General features: G+C 40.4%; 1 protein-coding gene across 1 annotated transcript in view; it reads right to left on the reverse strand.

Annotated features, from left to right (window-relative positions):
- LOC311273352 (dolichyl-diphosphooligosaccharide--protein glycosyltransferase subunit STT3B) overlaps positions 1-23,334 on the reverse strand; it is an 87,823-nt gene that overhangs the window by 45,283 nt on the left and 19,206 nt on the right. Inside the window, exon 2 of the mRNA XM_084380361.1 lies at positions 3,671-3,779. Coding sequence (XP_084236487.1) covers positions 3,671-3,779 — 109 coding nt within the window. The remainder of the gene's footprint in view (positions 1-3,670; positions 3,780-23,334) is intronic.

Consider the following 23,334-nt stretch of genomic DNA (forward strand, 5'->3'; position numbering starts at 1 on the left):
CAGACTTTAACATCCTTTATGAAACAGTTTCCCTCTCTGATGCCACAACCATCTTTCTTCAGGACAGCCAAAACTGGCAATAGACAACTTTTTTTACTTTAAATTTTCATTCTGTAGAAAATACGGATTGCACAGTGGAACAGCCGTTAAAAAAAATGACACCATCCACATATAGATTGGTTCTCTATAAGCCTAACTTTCTTTCTAGATTTTTTCCAGAACAATGAAGGTCAAATTACAGCGCAAAGCGCGTCTATTATTGCGCAACCAAAACAGGAAGAGGCACTGTTTTCCCTGGTCGCTATCCCCAGGTAACGGAGGAACGACTGTGGAAACTCTACACTGCCAAAGAAAAAGACTGTGCTTATAAAAGAGGCAAAGAAGGTGAAGGAGAGCATTAAACATGGGTAAAACAAGAGTGAACGGATGGACATTCAGTCGATTGAGAGAGTCTGTTCCCCTGTTCATAGGTTTCCCCTTACCACTGGGACTTGAGATAGTACAAAACTGGCTCAGTAAAAGGGTAACAAAACCTGCCTACTTATTAATTCAACCGGGCGTTTTACTCTGCCTTTTCACAGCACTGAGATCAGGGTTTCTAGGCCAAATTGAGATTCTTATGAAGCAAATCAAAAATATTTGAAGTAATGTTCAACTGGAAAAATCAAAAGATTTTTTATGTGAAACTAAATTTGAGAAAAGAAGAGAGCACAACTCGCTATAATCAAATCTTCAAATGAACAGCGTTTGAATTGTTCTGCAGTTATTTGTTGTTTTTTCACTCATGGTGTACAGGGAAAAGATGTGAGCTGTGTGCTTTGTGTGCTTATTTGTATGCAGAAGACAATGCGCTGTGCAGCTCAGGGATCTTGTAAATGTCACGAAAATTAACTTAAAACTATACGCCTTCCAATTCCGATTACCAGTCTAATCATGAGTTTCAGCTTCTTCCCCGTGGCTTCAAGGCTCAACCCAAGTATCCATGTACTGTAACATAACCAGCACATCCATTATTACAAGCAACGCCTGCCATATGCAATTACCAGTAGCTGATGGTAATTGCCAATGACAGATGAATGCTGATGGATGGGGTTTTGGATTCCAATTCCTTGCCTCTCTTGTGCCGTAATGAATAGTATATTCAAACATGGGCATGTAGCGTGGCTGCAGCTCCTGCCCCGCACCATCTGCTTGGTGCTGTAATGATAACGGCTGCTGATAGCAATGCACAACATTAACATGCCTTGCTGTCTCAACTGTGCAGAGGAACTCTCCAAACAGCCTGCCGGACTGAGTTTACACCACGCAGAGACAAGAAGAAAGACAGAGAGAGAGAGAAGGGAAAGAGAGTCACACCACAGACACCGAGGGACAGGCTCTGCCCAAGCCTCTCAGCTGGCCCCAATAATGGAAACATGTTGGGAGATATTTCCACGTTTATTTGGCACAGAGGACCTGGATTATGTTTTTCTGACGCATCATTAGCCTGTGCAATTACAGCTCAGGGTGCAGACATGGTGGGTACATGAAGAAAGAAGCCAGGTGGGCTTGTTAAAGAGGAGAGGGAGATGGATGGGCCGGTGGTGTTTTACTCACACAGGCCTCACAGCTCAGAGGAAGCAGGGCTGAGAAGATGAGGTTGGGAGAAGAGATGCACAAAGGAGGGGAGGCGGGGGAAATGGGAGATGAATTGCATGAAATTGGTACGTTGTATTTTTCATTGAAGAGGGTCAATGTTTCATGACAATCGCTGTTGCTGGTAAACAGGGAGCCCACAGCAGCCGAAGGGAATCCGTCAAGTTAACAGCTCACTGTTGCTACTGCTGGATTGTGACTTAAATCCATGCAGGCCCAGCGGGGGCTTATAGGGCTCTATGGTATTCCTGCACTGGCTTGGCCTCACCCCATATAACCCCTCACACAAACACACAGCAGTGAGGAAGCCCATGGGAACAGACTGAAGATCTACTTCACCTCAACCACTGATGAGGACATAAAAACTGACTACAAAACAATATCTATGAGTGATCTCGATGGGCTAGCGAATATTAACAGCGGGTATAGAAATCCATGCTGATTTTCCAGTCAGACATTATCTCTGTTCAAATGCCAACATACAGTAATTGATTTTGGTTGCTTTTCTGGGTCTGGGTCAGGCTATGATTAAGTATGATTTAAAGCATAATTTGATGCCTGACTGTACTCAATCGTGGTTCTGAGGTTGCTCTGATTATGCTTTAATATATAAAAAGGTACCGAGACTGCAGATTTACTCACAAATTCATGGCACGGCCAATATAAAACTTCATCCATCCTTTAATCGAAACTTAACTGGGTCAGTGTCACAATGGAGGCAGGCTACATACTGTAAGGTAGACAGAAATTTACTCAGCCAGAGCCTCCAGGGGGATCCCAAAGTATTCCCAGGCCAGGTGAGATTTGTAATCCCTCCAACATGCTCTAGGTCTGCCTGGGATTGTTTCCCATGTAGACTATCTCCATAGGGAGGTGTGTAGGAGGCTTCTGGATTCCCAAACGACCTCAACCAGCTCTTATTAAACATACAAGAGTAGTGGTTGTACACCAAGATGCTCCTGTGAGTCTGAGCTCTTCACCCAATCCCCCAAGAGTGAGCACAGAAATCTGTGCTCCCATTCTTTCAGTCACTACCCAGAGCTCATGACTAAAGGTGAGAGATCAACAACTACTGTAAATCCATTGCTTTTCCTCCAATTTAACTCCCTCTACAGTCAAGTACAACTGGCAACCAGTTAGTCTGTCGATCTCAGACTCCATCATACCCTCACTGATGAACGAGATCCCAAGTTATTTGTGCTCCTTCACCTGAGCCAGCAACTTGCCTCTAAGTTGAGGGAGGCAATCTAGTAGAATTGCACGGCGTCAGACTTAGTAGTTGCTGACTCTCAACCCCACCTCTTTATAGTCTGGTGAAAAGCAAGCTAGTTCACACCGAGGGTCACAGTCTGATTAACACTGCTACATCATCAGTAAAATGTAGATAAACAAACTCCACGCCTCAGCTGTACTTTTAAGTTCTGCCATCAAGATAATCAGGGCAAAACCTTGGCATGCCCGCATGTCTTCTGAAAATATCTCTGATTTATCCCTGTGGCTAAATACACAGCTCTAATTCTGGCAAACAAGCATTTTATTACTAGCCCTGTATGTTTCAGCAATGGTCATAAGTCACTTCCAAGTCCAAAAAACACAAATCAATGGCCAAACTCCATGACCCCTCCAGCATTCTTATGATATTAAAGAGATCCGAAAGGTTTCAAGAGCAGGACGGGAGCTGCACCTCCTCACCAACTTTACCCTTTATTTATAAGTGCTGCCTCCCACTCAACAGGCATGTCATCATCCCTGTAAGAGTTTAGGTCTACCAGCAGAGCTATGGAGCTCCCGTGCGGTGCCTGAACAAGGAGGCTAACAAGAAGAGCACTCAGATACACATTTCTGTGTGTGCTCCTGGCACTCCTGGATTTAAGTAAATTATTAGGTAAATTACTAAATCATTTATTTTCCTTTAGGCTGTTTCACAAGAAGGTTCTGTGTGTGTAAATGTGTATTCAATAGCCTGAAACTGATGAACAATGAGAAAATGTGTAAAACATGGAGCTTGACTGCATCGATTCGCGGACAAACTTACTGTGCCACCAACGATTCTGCCCAAGGGGTACCAGGCCCTTTCATCAAACCAGTTAAGGAACTCATAGAAGCCATTTGTGGTGAGGTGGTGCGTTGATCTGTAGTTGAACCTGCAGCAAGAGAAGAAAATAAAGAAGAGGGTCAGCTGAGTTTAAGGCAAAATTAACAACCACACAAAGAGAAGGAGTATTTACTTCCATTTATAGACCATTATTTGTCAAATGTTGAAGCCTTTGACAGACCAAAAAACACTTAACCCAAAAAAGGTTATTTTATTTCCATTTATTCTGAAAGCAGGCTGAATGAGTAAGCTGCAGAGACTTTAGCTTGTTAGAATAAGGAAGATAAAGCCTCCATTCACTATGTGCTCCTTTGTGCTGATGCCAACAACTCTCAGGTCAGTCCTCTGTTGAAAAATGGAGAGATGAAGGGCTCTCACAAATACTGTATGACATTTTTCGGAACAAAGCCTGCTTATTGTACAGATAATTCCAATTGCAACCACTGGAATGTGCTGGGGTGACAAAGGCATAAAATGGGTCTGGTTTTGGAACAGAGATATAGGTACCAAGAAAATAAATAAAAACAAAGAAAGAAAGAAACCCTGAATAAATATAAGGAATATCACGGCAAACCGGCCTTTATTCACACCGTGCAATGGTAAGCTGAAGGCGTTGGAACTGTGTCAAGCAGCAGAATGAAAGAGCTGACACTGTTGAGTAGGCTGCTGCCAAAGAGAATGAAGCAAGTGTTCAGTACATTCAGAGGCACCTTCTTCGCTGCAGAGCTCATTAACGTGGGCTGCTTTATGGTATGTTCAGAGGCCCATATACCTCATGTAAAACACTTCATGCAGAGAGCACCTACAGCCTTTGTGAAAAGACAATTACCTGCTCTTTTTACACACTAGAGAGTAGAGATGCAAGGATGGGACGATTAGTCGATTCTTTGGAGACATGACACCCAGATGAAGTTTTTTGACCTTTGAGATACTAAAAACCTCAAACTGAGAAAATATTCAGCACATTAATCAATAATGAAAATAATTGTTAGTTGCTGCCCAACTAGAAAGATTCTCTGACTCATTTAAAATCAAACATGCAAATATTGACAGCCAGTGAATAAGGTGAGGTTACAGCGAGCAGCCTTCAATGTTGCAAAATAAGCCATATTATAATAAGCCCTGTTTATGCAAGATCTACTTTTAACAAACTTTTTTAACACCAAACGCATTTCCCAATACTATACATGGATGCTTGGCCGAGGAGCCTCAAAACGCTGCTGCTGTTTATTTCCATTCATGTTCATCTTCAAATCACACACGCCTACCCAAGCTTACAGTGGCATTTACAAAAGCACAGTATGGAGGCTAATGCTGCCTCTAACTCACACACATTCAATTTAAGAATACAAGTCATTAGTTTCAGTTCGCAATTTCAATAATGCAAAATATTTTTAATTTGTATCTAAATCTCCATCTAACTGGGAATCTTCATCTAAATATAGTGTTATACAATCACACAAGCATGCAATAGCCACCTTTCTAATTTATGCACAAGCAATACTTCATGAGAACATTTTAAATCAGTAAAACAAAGGATTTATAAATGATCAGGTCACCTGAAATTTCACTGAAATTCCTTGACAAGCCCATCGGACATCCTACTACCCAAGCAAACAATAACATAACACAAAAAAGGTCCCGTTTGGTCAAGGTAGCTTTGAATGAATAAATTCCAGTGAAGTTGTGGTAATTAAATCAATGTTAATTGTGGACTGAAAATAAATGGCAACAAACCACACAACCAAAAAAAAGATACGGCTCCAAAAAAAGCCTGGGTAACACAGGCCTGTCAACAGCTTCAAACTAAATCAACAGCATTTCCTCGCTTCCATCTACTTCACAGCTGGAGATTCAGCAGCACAGTTTAAGTTTGTGTGTGTGTGAGAGAGAATACAAGTGGGGTGGGAGGGGGACATGGTTGTCACAAAACTGCTGGACTGTGTGTGCCGCGTACACTCGTGATCAGGACAGTGTGTTTAAAATCGCTGGCATGAGGTGCAGCTCATTAATCATCACAAGGTGCCTGGTGTTCTACCGCCTCCACATCGCACCTGAAGCCAGAGCACTCCTAACTCATGCAGGGCCTCCTGTCCTGGCTCATGTTTCCGGAGAGCACTCAGTGGTCAGACATTAGTCATTTCAGCCCCAATGCTCAGAGCCAGTCTCTTGTATTCATCTTGAACACCATGTTTAATTTCCAAAAGACCCACTTTTGCAATACTCCACCTTAAGACTATTTCTCAAGGACCCAAATTTGTTTGCAAGATGTTGTATTGGTGTTTAATAGGCAGATATAAAGCAGGCAAGTTTATTACATTTGACAGGTTGCACTGAAGACCAACAAATTTCGATTAATTTTTAAGGATTTTTCACAGATTGTCCGAGAAAGGGAACACAATTTTCAAATTCTCTATGACAGCTGTTACTCAGTACATTTATGAGTCGATGAGAGCAAAATGATCAGATATCAAACACAGGAGAAAAATAGAAAACTCTGGCAAGCATTGTGCCTCTGAAAGTGATCTTGAAAAGCTATCAAAAAGCTGACATGAGAGTTTATCTTTGTGGCTCCTCCATGGGCAATTATATTGTGTACTCAACAAACTGAGGCCTGAGAGCCTGAGCCAGGGTACAATCCTGAACATAATACACTGCAGTTCCTTTCTGGGGAGATTTTAATCATTGGAGATTCAGTCTTGTCCATCACAACTAAGTACTTCCATCATCCAAAGCTCATTTGACTGCACATAATCTGCAGTCGTCAACTGAACTGCTCTTTTAAAATTAGATCATGGTCAAGACAATCATTTTGTTCTTCAATTCAATATTTTTTCTTACATACCGAGTTTTGCAAATCAATACAATGTTACAGAATGCAAAACCACATTGGCAACCAGGTGTGAGAGAGTTTCACCACAGTGGAAACTGGCCAGCTACTTTCGCCTCATTGTTCTGCAGCTGTCAAATCAGCGAGGCAGAAACAAAGCAAATTCAAAGAAAGCGTTCTGAAAGACAACTTTGCACGCTGCCAAGCCATTTCCACAAAACCCATTTTCCAATGATCTCATGGACAACCGAGCACAATGCTTTATCCCTGCCCCTGTCACTTTGATGGGCTAGATAATGTAGCTCTGCTAGGCACATTAGCAATTTAATGCATTGCTGCCAATATGGTCTCAGGCCACAGAGCACATGACTGCTAGTGATGCACCTCCCTTCCAGTGAGCTTAAAGCTGATCACCATAAAAAAAAATAAAAAAATACCACTCTTGGATTGATAGCTAGGAATTGAAGGGAAAATGAGCCCTACTTCAACTCCTTGGATAATATATCAAAGCAGAAATGAAAATTAGCAGTGGCATATTGTGCACTTTAGATCACTCGGGGCGCCCTGCAGGCATCATAATACATTTTAATCAAGGTCCGTTTCACTGATTACCAGTTTCCTGTTGAGACAGGGACATCATCAGCAGCATGAGTAAGTGGGCAGCATTGCTGTTTAGAAGCCAGCAAATGCTTCATTCAGTCATTTATCGACTTCATAATCAGATGCATTATTGCCTTTTCCCTATTGGTTCACGATACGGTGAATGTCTAAATACACTTTTGGTTCCAGGGGCACAATCACCACCTTGACTAATTAGCCACCTCTGTCAAACTCTGAATGAATAACATGTAAACGAGAGCCTGCTTGGGGACCTAGAAGGCATGTGAGCGCTTGCAACAGAAGCTGAGCACAATGAGACAGTCAGATGGGCAAGTATGAGCATCTCCAAGGTGTCATGTTATTGAACGCTTTACTGCAGCAGCTCCAAAGAGCTATAATAAAAAGAGAGCACATCACACAACAGATCAAAGGATTCCAGGAAAGAAAGACTCTTCAATAGATGTAGGTGTGTGTTAGCGGTCTGCACTATATCATGCTGACAATAGTATAGTAGTTAATACCACAATATGGAGGTACAAGACACAATGTAAAACCTCAATAGTGTCATAGCATAGTGGCGGAGGGCAAAATTTTTGTGCCCATGCTGGTGTCATGTTTCTATCACCACCCATCAGAGCGAGAGTAGATAAGTACCTGTGACTAAAGCAGGGTCATTTGACCTGGAAATGAATGCTGACTGTACCTTTTCACACTGAAGACAAAATGTTAGTGGGATATTTTGTCAATTGTGAAAAGGGTGTAAGACAGATGCAAAGGTCACTTAGTTGAAGTCTGATTTGTTATGCTCGTCATTCATCCATATCACTGGATCGACATTTATATAAAATGGGAAGGATGTGAATAATAATTTACAAAAAATGTAAAAGTAATATAAAGTCAGCTGTCATCCAAGAGAGTCTAAACTACAACTGAGTTTTTAAGTGTCAATTGTTTCAATGTCATTCCCACAACCCACGGCCTCTGTTAATGTTGCAGTGGAATAGAGAATTAACAGCTAGTAAATTCAGGGTCTATTTTATCAACACTTGACAACCAGGAGACCCAAATTTGTTTCTCTAGTTTTGTTTCTAGACCAGCCACCCTACTTGCTGTTCTAAGAGCACTTGCACAGGATTACAACTATACTGTATGAAGACTGTTGACTTCACTTTTGTCTTTTAATTGTCGTCCATATGATTTTCTGGTTGGATTAGACAATTGCATGATGGATTTCACTCACACTGCACACTTTTCCATCCTGCCCCAAAACTAAGTCCTCACTGCTGGCAGACAGGGTCAAACTAACTTGCTCACTGGACAGCTGCCAAAGCTTTAACAGTGCTGAGTATCCAGCATGGCTGCCATCAGCTAACAAGATGAGGCTTCCTGGCATATCAAGTCACAGCTGTATCACTTCATTTGAATGGTAGTGCGTGTGTGTGTGTACTGTAAGTGTGTGTATTCCTGTGTACTCAATGACCCTGAAAGGTAATTGCATTCTGCGGATGTGTGATGACAATATTGTTGACATAAGACATGACTTGGTAAATCTGAAATTAAACATTGTCTGCAATTACGAGCCTGACAGAATATGCAGTGGGTTCAATGAGAGACTGTCTCAGTTGATGTAGGGATGTTAATTGAGACCGGAGGAGTAAAAACACAGTTATGGTATCATTAGGAGATAAATACCAAATATCCAGCTAATTATTCTGCCAGGTCAACCATTTCCAAAAAAAACAAACGGGGGGAAAAAAAAATATTTCTCCTAATTTCAATGTGTGAAGACTTGCTGACACGGCAGGGAGCAATTGAATCTCGAGTGCAGAGCTTCTCTTTTGAGAAACAAAACAGTCCACAAAGAGCCCTTTAAACTTATTTCAAATGTTCTTGGAAATTAGGAATTATATTAAAATTCATCTCCACCCAAACAATTTATTAATATTAATATTTTAATATATTAAAATTAAGTCCCACATGATTGAAACAAAGCGGTAAAAGATTCCCAATTAGAACATTAACAAAAAATTATTGGCATCAAGTTCAACCACCCCTGAAGAGAAGAAGTCTGTTCACTGGTAGGAAGCCTATTGTGTTTCTAGTTTGTCCAGTGCCTTCAAGGACAAAAGCACTTCAACAGAAGTGAACAGTGAAGTCATATTAGAGCTAGGCAGTATGGCCTTAAATATAATAAATATACTTTCACAAAATACTAAACACAGTGAGAGTTCTGATCAGTGATCACCAGTAATCTGGTTACAATGACTAAGTGGTTAAAAGCAAGTAGAACAGTCTAGTAAGTTTAGAAAATGACTGAAATTTAACTTTAATCTAACTTTTCACAATAACCGTATATATCGTATAAATTGCTCAGCCCTACATCATGTGTTACAAAAGGTTGCATATAGCCATCTATGCTAGCGCTGCAATGATTAGGTGATAAATTGATAAGTCAACAAAGAAAATAAATCACAAACTATTCTAATCGCTAATAAATTGCTTCTGTAATCTTTCCAACCAAAAATGTCAAACATTTGCTGGTTCCAGAATTTGAAGCGTCTTTGGGGTTTGGACTGTTGATTGGACAAAATAATCTATTAAAAGATGTCTCTTTGGGCTCAAAGAAATTATGAGCAGCATATACTAAAACAATGAAGTGACTAATTGTTAAAATAATCAGCAGATAACTCCATAAAGAAAAAGATGGTTAGTTGTAGCTCTATGTCCTCTCCTGGCCAGCGAGTAGTGTTTAAAGAAGCAAGAAAAACAGTGCATACAGCAACCGGGCACTGAAAATTGAACAAAAATGAGGCAATAACACAAAAAGGAACTGTGCAGTGCATGTTGACATCCTTGCGAGAAAACGCCAAAAATCAATGAACATTGGGACTGGACTGATTAAATATATATTTGGAGCAGCACTCAACATTGGGCTGATACAAAAAAAAAAAAAAAAAAAAAAGGCAGAACATTTTCCCCGCTAATCTTAACTTTTCTAAATGGACCAGCTGGCAGTATTAAAACAACCAGATGGTTTCTGTTCTGTGCCCTGGTGGGGTGCGAGATCTCCGTGTCGGTATGCAAACAGCCACACTAGTTCCTGTTGAAACTAATGAATGAAAATTGAAAAATGGCATTGCATCTTGAGGTAAGGAGACATGATGGCATAAATATTGACTTGCCTAGGGGAATAACTTCAACACACATTACTGTGCTCCAGCTCTAACTGGGACTACCCATTAGACACAGAATAGCTATAAAACTAGCATTGTTTATTTGCTCCAGTGCATCCACATTCTGACAGTTGAGATAAAGATTCAGACATAAAACAGTTTGGGCTGTAAAAAAAAAAAAAAAAAGAAAAAAAGGCTGTTGGGAGCAGAGTTATTCAATTCTGAAATGGAGCACAGTCTGATAAAGGGTTGTTTGTGTCTAGGTGTTATTTTGCGAATGTGTCAATGCTGCATCTCCTGCAGTATGTGTAAAGAAGTTTGTAGCTCCCTGAGATTTGTTAAGTCCTTGAACGTGCTGCTTGTTCGTAACACTAAGTTGAGGTTATTTGAAGGCAATTAGCCAATGAGCTGGGCATTTTTCCTGACCACAGATTTATAGGAGAGCAGAGTCACGGTTATTGACATCCTAATTATCTTTTCACAGATGTACAGGCTCTTATTCACACCTGCGTAAAAACAGCTTGGCAATACCAATCACAGGGACACAGACTTGCAATGCCTTTTGGGTCTAATAAAACGATCGATCTCAAATTAGGCTATTTTCTTAGCCAAGCTAGACAAGATGCTTACACAGGCTATAAGCAGACGAGGAGAGGCACTGAATAATAAACTACCCAAACAAGGTTGGGAATGCATAGTGATCATGCATGCAGCAGCAGTAGTAGTTGTAAAACAGAACAAGCCTTGAGCAAGACTGCAAAATTTGTGTATAATTTATTGAGGTAGTTGACCACACATAGCTGGAAACATGTTTTGGCTATTAAATGTGCCTGTTTGTTTTTGTTTTACATTATTATACAGTTTAATCTTGGGTCCCTATTGGCTGCTGGTCAACTGAAAACCTTCATTGATCACTTGTTATAGGCCTGGAGCAAACAAAATATAAGAGCTATAAGATCTATAATATAAGAGCTTTCATAGAAGTCCCAGGAACTAACATTTTACCTTAAAGCTGGTTTTCAAAAGAAAAAAATAAATACATTTAGACCCTATTCACATAGTATTAATTAACAGAGGACTTCATGTATGGCGCTTTAGGTCAAGATAAGTAGTCTTTAGTACTTACTACTCGTATTTACTGACATTAACTCCTCGATATGATGTCAAGGCTCCATGTAACATCAATGTTCAGAATTGAAGTGCCTGCTCTTCACTGCTCTTCATTAGCTGCATTAATAATGTAGCTTAGAGATGATTGGCCCACTTTCTGCATGTGTTAGGCATAAATACACATTTGCAGCTCATTTAGATCAGTTAAATGATGCTTTATGGCTGCTCTTGTCCCTGATCTTCTCTGTCATCACTTTAATACGTCAGCGGCTCTCACAGCACAGCAGTCGACTGTTGTTTAACGTTATGAGCCACAATCAAATTTCTTACTTGTTTGGTTGTCTGACAACAGAGAGAGAGAAGAGAACAGAGAGAATAGATTTAAGATTTACTACAATGTGTTCAGCATTACAAAGTGTACATTTGTTGTTTATTAAGTGCATTATTGGATTAAAAATAATGACCTGAATATGATCTCAGTGCAACCTTTGATAATACTGATTATTTATCCTGTATGAATGAATTACAAATATGGTTCTATCTACACAGAGCACAACCATACCGCCTCCAATAAAAAAGAAAATGGAGAAAAGTTCAGATACTGACACAGCAGTGGTTCCCCTGCAGCAAATGACACAACTTAAAACAAATGTGTACAAAAATCGTGAGAAAGAAAACTGTGTCCATTTAACCCTCTGACATCAGGAGGAGTCCTGCTGCTACTGCTGTCAGAGGAGGGCACAAGGCTGTGGAGGTCTTTAAACACATTTCCAGAAGGGGGTCTGGTACACAGGATCATTTCACACTCCATTGCTTCCTGCATTTTGAGATAAACAACTACAAACAGATTAGTGATCCAAACAAAGCAGTTGCTCGGTGTGATCCAACTGCTCTCCATGATAGCATCATGGAGAAGAATGTGCCTGGTCAACTGAATCCAATGAGGCCAAGCGCAACAATCAAACAGCCAGAACTTTTCTACTTCATGTGTAGGAAAGAACCCCAAAGGAAGACCAACAATAATGCTGTTTTACAGTGTTGTGTGCACCCATGCCTGAGGCAAAACGCCACACTGTCTCTACCTTAATTTACCTACAACGGACACAACAAATTTATGAATAATATCACAGTGAAACCACAAATGTAATACACAAGAGAAGAATGTTGGATGGATCAAATTTAGTGTCGGTAAAGCAGTGGGAGACGTGTACTCAGATAGGAAATAAACAACTGCCGCTTTCTTTATGTGTTTTTGTCCCAATGTACAATACAAAATAAAACTTATTTTGATGCCTATATTTTCTGTCCCCACCTTATATGTAAATGAGACAGATGAAACATAATACACCACACGCTCACTGGCAAAACAGCCTGAGAATTCAGCACTCCTCCCGGACGACTCATTTCTATCTCTACAAAATCTCAACTTTATAGGCACTGAAGTTTCACAAAGGTGCTTTTCATTCATTGTCCAGGGAGTTCCTTTGATATTTTTGGTCATTCAGTATGTACAAGAGAATAGAGAGACAACATTTTGGTCTATCTTTTAAAGTTAAAAAAAGATATATATAAATAAATAAAAGGACCCTAAAAATCGGTTCTAATAGCAAGCTAATAGTCAGCTCTTACAGGAAAGATCCAGAGTATCAGCAAATGCAAAACTGTAAGCTGATCCATCAATGACAAACCATTAGGCAACATTGCTTTGTGTTCAATAACATTATACAGAGGTGGCCATGTGGCATACAATTAATTAACTGGGGCTAGGAAAGTATTGATTAGTAATTACAGAAGATAGATGAGAAATCTGAGCCAAAACATGTATTAGTTTACACCACAGCAATTAAAGCACAGAATGCACTCTTAGGTAAGATGCAGGTTTGAGTATAATGAGATGAGTCATATTCTTACACCCCAGCTTACAAAACTTTGCTAAAAGAGAAAGTTTGAGTGATGTTACCTTGATCAGTCTTCAATTGCTCCTTTCATAGTTTTAATATTCCACAGTGCGATTGCAGGAATGCAGCTGAACCTGACAGAGTTCAAAGCGAACTGATCGTCTTTTAAAAAGATTAAGCTCCTCTTAGTGTGGTCTGTAATACTATGAATCCCCCTCAAAGCTTAGCTTCACATCTCACAAGAATGTAGACTGGTGGGCAAAGCATTCTTACATGAATTCCCCAATGGATGGTTATATGAAACAAACTTAACTACAGCAATGCATTCTCCTCTAATTTACTAATAGATTTGGGTCATCTTTGTCTTCCTCTTAGTTAAAGATTCAGCAGACAGATGCTTTAGGCTAACATTTAACTACTAACATTATAACCGTTTTCCAAAATACACACCTACATACGGAGACATAGACTGAGCTTTCAGCAAAAAATACATGGTTAGTGTTTTGCTAATAGATGTAACTGATAAACCTGTGCATGTCATTTGCAAAACCTATTATCATTACGCTTGGACTAAGATTTTTGTGGTAAATGTACGATAATGAGCCAAAACACAGTTTCAAGACATGTAGCCATCCATCAGCATGATCATTCTTCCAAAGGAAAGCTCTGACAAATCCTGTGTAATGAATACGCTGAGTTGACAACTACTGAACAGATGTACAGATTGTAACAGATGTTTGTATGACAGCATCAACACACTACATGTACGCCAGATGGAAAGTTAAGTGTGGTTCTTAGCACTGGACATTAACAGCATGCACAAAGATGAGTGTCACTAAGTGCAACGTGGACACACTCGGTGGCAACATTATCACATCACTAAGTTATAGATTTAACCGTATATGACGTCCAGTTTGAGGAAGTACACCAGAGGGGCAAGCACGGTAAATGCCATTAAAACCATAATCAACCTGTCTTAAAAACGACTGATGGTTAAAAGCCACATCAGCAGTTCACTATACTAAGTCAATACAGATGCTTATCATTGACAGACCAAATAGAAGCAGGTCAGTGTTAAATCTGTGAAAAGAAATTAACATAATTTCATACATGCAGGGGAGAAAAAGTCAATATTGAAAATTAAATTCATAAATATTTACAGTAGCTTAAACCCTTTGAAAATAGATGTACCCTAATGATTTCACTGCTTAATTAATTCATGGTTGAAGCTTATTATGAAAAACGGATACAATTTAATTTCTGCATTTAAAAGTATCCAGATGTCCATGTATGGAAAATGTTGTTGCACAGACCTGACCCCATCAAATATGTTTAACCACATGCTTTGCTAAAATTAAACATATGAAATACATAAAAACCGAAAGGCAAAACAATAAATGAAGTCAATGTTTTTTGTCTCAGCTTACTGAAGTAATGTGACCCTCGGGAAGGGGATGTGATAAACCTACAGCTAGTCTATTTTAGCCGCAGCCCTTAAAGCTCACACTGTACATTACGTGTTGCTCAGCAACAAGCAGCAGAGAGTAGTGTTATCAAAAATATCAATATATCTATATACATTGATATCGAATATTTGAAACAGTGTCAAAACTATTTTTCAGCAATATTAATACACCACTAATACACCACCTCAGGAGTTGGTGGAGACAGAAAATTGAGTTCAAAGAGAGTAAATACTGAATTTACATTAAGGGCTGTGTCAAATACTCGCACATTAGTGCGTGAAAGACCGGCATACATAGTCATTATCATTTTCTTTGAGGGCACCTAACTGTGATGCCAGTCAGGCAACCTACACTTGTCTCGGTCAGTTTTCTTTAACCACATTTTCCAAGCCACCCTAAACTCTTTGTTAAATGCTGCAGCACCAGTAAGCCAAGCTATACACAATGCTAGCTTTAGAATTGTGCTAGACGTCTTTGAAACAAGAGTTTCAAGAGCAGCTAAGGATTTGTACTTTGAGTCCATTTAAAAGGTAAGGAGGGAGAAAGGAAACGTGACATTCCCAAAAGCACCAAGTCACTGAATTTCAAGCTGCGGCATGTGAATCAAAGGAAATGGATGAAAGGCATGCCAATTCCACATTTAGCCAAGGCGTCCACTGGGGCAGAGGCTTCGCTTTTATCAAAACCCACTGTTACCATCGACCAAAAATAGGGAAGGCACTGGGAGGGCCAGGCAGAAACAGCAGGCAGCAGTGAATCCCAGAGCTAGAGAGTAATTACTGGCACACAAAGAGCTTTGCTGTCATAACGGGCGGCTAATCAATTGGATATCACAAACACAAACACAGAGGACAAACAGCAGCAATAATTACAGGCCTAATCATCACAGACAGAGATCTCTATTGAAGGCATTCTCAAAAGAACTCACGTTTGAGTGCTTCATCACGATTTGGACAAAGAAAAGCACAGGTTTACTCTAAAGTTTCTAGTCCAACCACGGCTGCAAATTAGCACCAGCCACATCACAAAACATAAATGTGTGTGGTAGATTTCAAACATAAAATAATGATTTAATACAGAGTAGCTGGTGATTTTGAACATTTATCTGTCAGTGGCAGGTAGATGGCCTCATTTTAATAAGTTAATTTTCCCAACTTGAATCAACAAGGTGTAATGAGGAAGGTAATTAACAAGCGTTGCACATATATTAGCCCTCAAAAATATTCTTGTGATGAAACCCAAGAATGTCAGCCTTTGAGTTAAAAGTACCAGTATATTTTGCAGCTACAGACAAGTATATACTAAATCCCCCACTGTGAGGCTCCAGGCTGAAAATCCTGCAGTGAGGGTAAACTGAGGGCAGCTAGCCACAACCATCTACAGCTTAAAAATCCTCTTCTCTTCGCCAAACATCCACCTGCTGCGGGAAAACTGGAAACTGAAAGAAAAGGCTTTATCAAGACACTGCAGTGGCCGGAAATGAAACCATAAAGCTGGATGTTTCAAATGCAGCTGTGGACAATTACACAGCCTACATACAATTGATTCCCCTGGATAAAAAGTTGTTATTGCTTTGTCTTTGAGCATAATGGCTCTGCTATGAGCTGTAGAGTCACTAAGAGACAGTAGAGAAAGCCAGTAAGACAGTTACGCCTCATTGGCTTAAACAGCAGTGGAAGGCGCTCAATAACACTCCAGTCAAGAAGATACTGAGCACTTTACACAACCTCTCTCTGCAAATCGACAATCATTAATACAGCACACCTACATCATAACACAAGTTATTGCTGCCCCAAAGCTGCTATATCTACATGAATGGGCTCGCCACTGTGGTTCCAAAATCCTGAGGGGTCAAAATTTACTGCCAGGGCTGAGTAATTATACACCGTCTTCTGTACCACTGCGGTCCCTTCATCATTATTTTCAAACACATGGCTGCCGCTGCTGCTTCATATTCTATGGCTATGAGATAATGGAAGTGAATAGAGGGTGAGAGTGCTTCTCTCTCCTGCTTCGCTTTTTCTCCATTTTCCTACAGTGGTGACAGTGGCAGTGTTTCACTCTTCCACAAGGGAGTCTTTGAGGTGGTATAAATTCCCAAATCGTATAGCCTCTTCAGCACAGACACATGATTTCTGTGTTTCCTACTAGAGCTATTCAACTAACTAGCTTGCTAGCCTGGGTAGTGAGCTTTTCATACTTGGATGACAATGAAGAGCAGCAAGGAGCTGGTTAATTCAGAATTAACCTTGCAGGGGAAGACACTGTGCTCTTTGAATAGCAATAAGATGTCAGCCCACTGAGACTTGAACGCACCTTACTGATAAGCAGGCCTTGGCGTAAAAACAACAAGTGAATTCTTTTTGCACACAATAAAGTCCTCAGACACAACTGTGTCTATGATGATTGATGATTTCGTTTTAAAGCAAGCATTTCATCGTACATATTTGGAATATCATTAAAATACGCATATTTGCATATTCACATGAACAAGAATGGTCTCGATCAATAATGGCATGATAATTTTTGATTTTTTCCATTTCACCTAAGACCATATTAACATCAACATATATGTAGGTTGCCATTTTAATTCTTCTTTTTAGTCACAGCAAGTCTATTCTGTATATCCTCGTCTTCTTGTAGGATGAAAAACAATCAGTCACAAAAGAACAGAAATAACATCTTGTCTGTGCATACACCAGTCAACATGTCATTGTTATCCATCTCCATGCCGATGAAGAACCCGCAGTCAATAAACATTTTATTGTAAACCGTCTTTGCATAAAGCAGTAATGGGATGTCCTCCATCATCAGCATGACAGTGACACTGACTGACAGCCAGACAGCTGCCTACAACAAATAAACAAAAGGAGCCATAGACTGAATGTGCAGAATTTATAGCGACAATATCTTAGTCTCTTTCTTCTACACAAGCATGGCGGGTTTTTGCACTGCACCATGGCTTAATGAACAGGCTTGCAAAGTCCAAAAGCTTAAAAAGCAACTCCTTAAGATCTTTAGGGAAGACACAAAGCTTAGTCATCTGTAGCACTGCAGAGTGCTACATGCAAATTTGGTGTGTCCCACACATAGACTTCTAATCATATAAACGGCCGCCCAAGTGTATGTCTTTATCCTTCAGAAAAAGATGGTTGATTTTTGAGTCTCCCTCCCTGCGGCCCCTGCAACTAAAGCTCTTAGATCTTTTGCCCAGTCAGAGTACTATCTTCAAGGCATCTACAATCTTGTGGAATTGTAGATATCGTGGTATTTAATGTACTCTTTCTACTGTTAACAAACTTTACATGACCTCACTGACTAGTAGAGCCAATGCTATGTGAACATGCTAATAGAGTGATGTACCCAGCTAGATGGCTATGCTGACTGGACGGATTACTTGCTCTTCCTTGGGTGACGTAAGCAATGCAAAGTGAGTTACAGTGCATTCAGAAAGTATTCAGACCCCTTCACTTGCAGCCTTATGCTAAAACCGTTTAAATACATTTTTTCCTCATCAATCTACAATTAATACACCATAATGACAAAGCGGAAACAGAATTTAAGAAAAGTTTTGCAAATTTATTAAAAAGGAAAAAACTGACTCATATTGAGATAAGTATCCAGACTCTTTACTCAGTACTTAGTTGAAGCACCTTTGGCAGCGATTACAGCATTGAGTCTTCTTGGGTATGACAGAGTTGTCCCTAAGCCACTCTCCTGCGTTGTCTTGGCTGTGCGCTTAGGGTCATTGTCCTGTTTGAAGTTGAACCTCCGGCCCAGTCTGAGGTCCTGAGCGCTCTGGACCAGGCTTTAATGAAGGTTTGCATGAAGGATATTCTCTGTACTTTGCTCTGTTCAGCTTTCCCTCAACCCTGACCAGTCGCCCAGTCCCTGCCGTGGAAATCTACACTCAGTACACCATAATGACAAAGCAATCACAGAATTGCAAGATTCTTGCGAATGTATTAAAAAAGGAAAAACTGATATATTACATTGAAATAAGTATTCAGCCCCTTCGCTATGACACTTGATATGGAGTCCACCTGTGGTAAATTCAATTGATTGGACATGACCTGTCTCTATAAATGTCTCAAAGATGACAATGTATAAAAGAGCAAAAACCAAGCCATGAGGTCGAAATATCTAGTAGCACCTTTAAAGCAATACTGTGTTTTAATAGTGGATGGAGAAATGGAGAAATTCATAGACTTTTTCAAGTCCGGCCATAGTCTATAGGACATTTCGAAATTGAGAAAAAACATTGTAATTTAGATGGTGGATCGTGATAGCGATTTCATAGATCATGATAACATTTTTAAGGGTGGGTCATCAACCCCTATTTAGTACAGACAGAGGATGTGTGGTCCATTTTCCTCAATAGCACTGCTAACTGACTCTGATACTAGAAATGTATGTATGCAGTTTAATTGTGTTTGGAGAAACAGACAGTGTTTATAGTGAACCTTTCTGTTGACAGACTGCACAAACGTTCTCTGCATACTGAGCCCGTTTGATCATTTAAGGGGCCACATTAACTTCAATTTAATTTTCGTTTAACCTAAGTGAACTGATGTGACCGAGTACATAGTCGATGCTTACAAATGATGCCGCCAGATCTTCAGTAATTCATTGAGTGACTCAGTGTAAACATCAATTTCAGCAATTAATGGCTTTTTACGCCGTTACTTGGATGGACTAATAAACAGTTGTAAGCACAGTTAGGAATATTAAGCATTCAAAACAAAGCACATCATATTACTCTCAGTAATGAGATTAATGGCTAATATACTCCACAGTAGAAAAAAAATATCTAAATGAAAAGGCAACCTAAAACGACCCATTGTCAGATCAGGCCTTCTTTGTAGAAGCTGAAGACAACGCAGGCAACATGAGCCCAGTGTGCATGCAACCAAAGAAGTGCTTGTTTGATGTAGCGGCCCTTAATGAGCCACGCAATCTAATGAGCAACCACGCCGAATACAGATATCACCACAGGGGGCTTCACGACTTTGTAAAACACAGAAAAAGCTACTCCGTCATAACTGTGACTCTGCATGCATAATTGCACTGGAGGAATAGGACATTGATTTGTGTGGCGGGGGGCAAAATTGCTGTGGTAATCTCCAGTAGAGGAGAGACAATGAGACTTTTGTTATTCCTCCAATTAAATGTCACCCCAGACATGGTGAAGCTTCCACGCTTTAGGGCTCCAGTGCCAAGGATGAAGGATTGCTCTTGGCTAAACGGAGAGTACTATAGCTGTATGCGCTGCTGCTCATCACTCAGGCCAAGGCATCCCAAATGCATCTCAGCATGGGGATGAGTTTTGTTCAGTGTCTGAGACAGTGCAGCAAGAGCTTTTGAGGTCCAAACTGTGGCCTAAGATAACCAAATTTCATACATCTCTTGCATGTGGTGCCCGCTTAAACAGCTGTGTGACCCATTTTGGTGCCATGGCATGGAAAGAACGACGAGAGAAACATGTTCCAAATCCACCTGCATGAATGACAAACACAACCAAACACCTTTCAAAGCTGCTGCAATGTAGATATATGTTCATTTTTCAAACTTGTTCGCATCAGTGTACAATTACAGACTCCTTTTTGGTTTCTGTCAAGCTGCTACAGTTGCCCTACTGCCTCAGGTTATCACTGAAATAACCAACAAAGGAGTGTGAAAATATGGTCAAAAATGACAACTTACTGAAGAAGCACATCAAAGCTGAGCTGAGCAAGCGGTCAGCACTGTGATGATATGAACACGGTGTCTGCAAACTCCATATCAACAGAAATCTAATCACTCATTCCTCACTGAAAACACACAGTTGCCCTAATCCCACTTTGAAACTTCAGCAAAGATAAAAATCAAGCAGCACAAGCACTCACAGATAATGTATCTGCGTGAAATGTGCAGTGATAGCATCTTGGTAGAAAACGGGGCTCCGGGAAAAGGGAATACATAAAAGGCAACCATGAGCTCATCCTGGATGAAAACTCTGCACTCGATAGATTTGCAGTGGTGAATGAGAGCAAGGGCTTCCTCACGCGCTCTTGTCTGAGTAGCAAATCTCCAAATCCCAGCCAGAGGGGGAAACAGACCCAGCACCCTATTACAGGAAGCCTGAGAGATGGGACTGCTGTTCGTTCGCAGCTAAATTCGGCTTTTGTCTGGCGGGCGCCATCAAATATGGCCCAGCCTTCACTGGGAGTATCATAATGACATTATGCCAGCTCTAGCTGCAGCGACTGCAGGTAGGGAGGGTGTGTGTGTGCATGTGTGTGTGTGTGTCTGTCTGTCTGTCCCTGTGTGTGTGTGTGTGTGTGTTTGTGTGTGTGTATGTCTGTCCGTGTCTGTGTGTGTGTGTGTGTGTGTGTGTGTGTGCGTGTGTGATGAAGAGAGGGGGTGATGTAGAAAGGGAAAGAAACAGATGACTCTCTCAGCCCGACTCCTGATTGAACTGCAGCCCAGAAATGCAGAAGGGAGAATCATCCCTCTGATTTCCCTCTGCAAGTGAATGATGCTGATGCAGACAGCAAGACTAATGTCGCAGCAGTATAGCCAGCACCTCTAGAAGAGACATGCTTTGTGCCAGTTTCAAAGTGTCCCCTATTAAGTCAAGGAGAGACGCATCTTTGTTTTAAGGTTAAAGTACTGTCCGCGTTTGATCAATATTCCTAGCATGTGTTGAAACACGGTAAAAAGGTCAAATCCCAGTTAAACACTACCTTCGGCAACATGCCGGAACAGCTCTGGTGATTAGGCTCATTTACTCTTACTCTGGATGAAATGAACTTATTAACACCTCAGCTGGACTACAGCAGACTGAGTTGTCCCAGCCTGAATAAAATGTTAATTGGGTTGAACCAACCATCCCTAAACATTCCCTCTGAGGAAGCCAATCAATGGAAGAACATCTGGCTAATGGCTACCTACTGGCCCAAACCATGACCTCACCATAATGCACCCCTGTGCACCAGTACCAAAGTGAGCTATGTGTTACATTGTCAAACATCAAGGACTATGACTGGAAACATTTAGTTAAATTCAATTAAAATTGAAATAATTGAAATAAAGGTGTCCATGTGCCTAAACTAAAATGGCATTCAGTAGAACGCATATCCCCAACAAAGGCCAACAGTCCCCTTTAGGTCAACAATAAAACATATTTTATTCTGCGAGATGCAAGGTTATCATTATTGAGAGGCTGGAAAATGGTAATGTTTGGCACTTTTATTTGATAATCAAATTAGCTGACCTGTAATTTTCTGCTTTCTACTATTCAATTAATGAACCAAGCATGTTAGTTCAACATAAAAGTGGAAAATGCTTGAAAGCATCCACTAAAATAGCCCAAAACAAGATTAATTATTTCTCTCCAATACAAAAATCGACATTACAAAATGCCAAAGCTTTTTGAAAGCAGTCCTGTTTTCCGTCAAGTAGTATGAAACCCACTAATAAAGAGGAGAATAGATGAATTCTGGCAGCCATTTCCCACGGGAATTCACATCACATGATGTGCCAGATGGCAACAGTAAGAGCATTACCAAAAGAAATAATTTGCCTAAAATAATATTCCCTCAGAATATCACTGGCACACTGACTGGCTGTGGGGGTTAGCATGCAATCAAACTCAGGAAGAAATGCACTAAAACCTAAATGTAACCGTAATTGTTACAATACACAGAGGTTTAATACAGTGAAATTTATCACTGATGCAGGGGTCTAGGTTTATGTGGCTTTTGAAGCAACTGAGATGACAGGTGACGGAGCAATCAAGTGCCTCTACAAGTTCATCTTGCTTTGAAATGAAACTCTGGGTAGTTAGGAGGAGCAGATGGGAGTTAGATCACAGTTTGAGAACAAGGCTTGCTTGCTAAGTTCCAGAGACGTGCTCATGGGAAGAGAGCAGAGACACATAAAAGAAACCAAGAACACTGGCAAATAAGAAACTGAGGGTGAAAGGAAAAGAGTACCTCTGTCAGTTTGCCACTTGGATTGGAAAAGTATGTTTCAAGGTCAAGATGAGCTGTCATGGTAAATGGAATTCTAATGACTGTGGTAATTGCCAAATTGCTGGAGCTATATTGCAAGGGAAATGTCAGCGTCTGAGGTCACTTATCTCTCCTGAGTGAAATCATATCAAGTGCCTAATGATCTCCTCCATATATTCCAATGAAGCTTTGGGAGCATTTTTAATGGAGAGGTGCCATCATCAGAGGTAGATTCTTTCCTTAAGTGTCGGAAATATCCTCCTTGATCTCACTAACTAGGGTATCTGCTTAAAAGGAAAACATGCTTTGTAGGTCGCAGGTTGAGATGAAAAACTCTGGGAGAGAAGATGACACCATCACAGGCCTACATTCACTTCACAGTCTTTGATTTTAGTGTCAAATGCAAAGGACCAGGGAGGGGAAAGCGGGAAGGCAGTACTTGTCACAAAAAGAACATCAACAGGAGGATAAAAGTAAAATAACTGCATAAATAACATCCCGATTTGAAGATCTGTAACTAAAACATTTCCACA

This window comes from Pagrus pagrus (genome assembly GCF_965226575.1).
Source record: "Pagrus pagrus genome assembly, chromosome: 17".
Lineage (NCBI taxonomy): Eukaryota > Metazoa > Chordata > Actinopteri > Spariformes > Sparidae > Pagrus > Pagrus pagrus.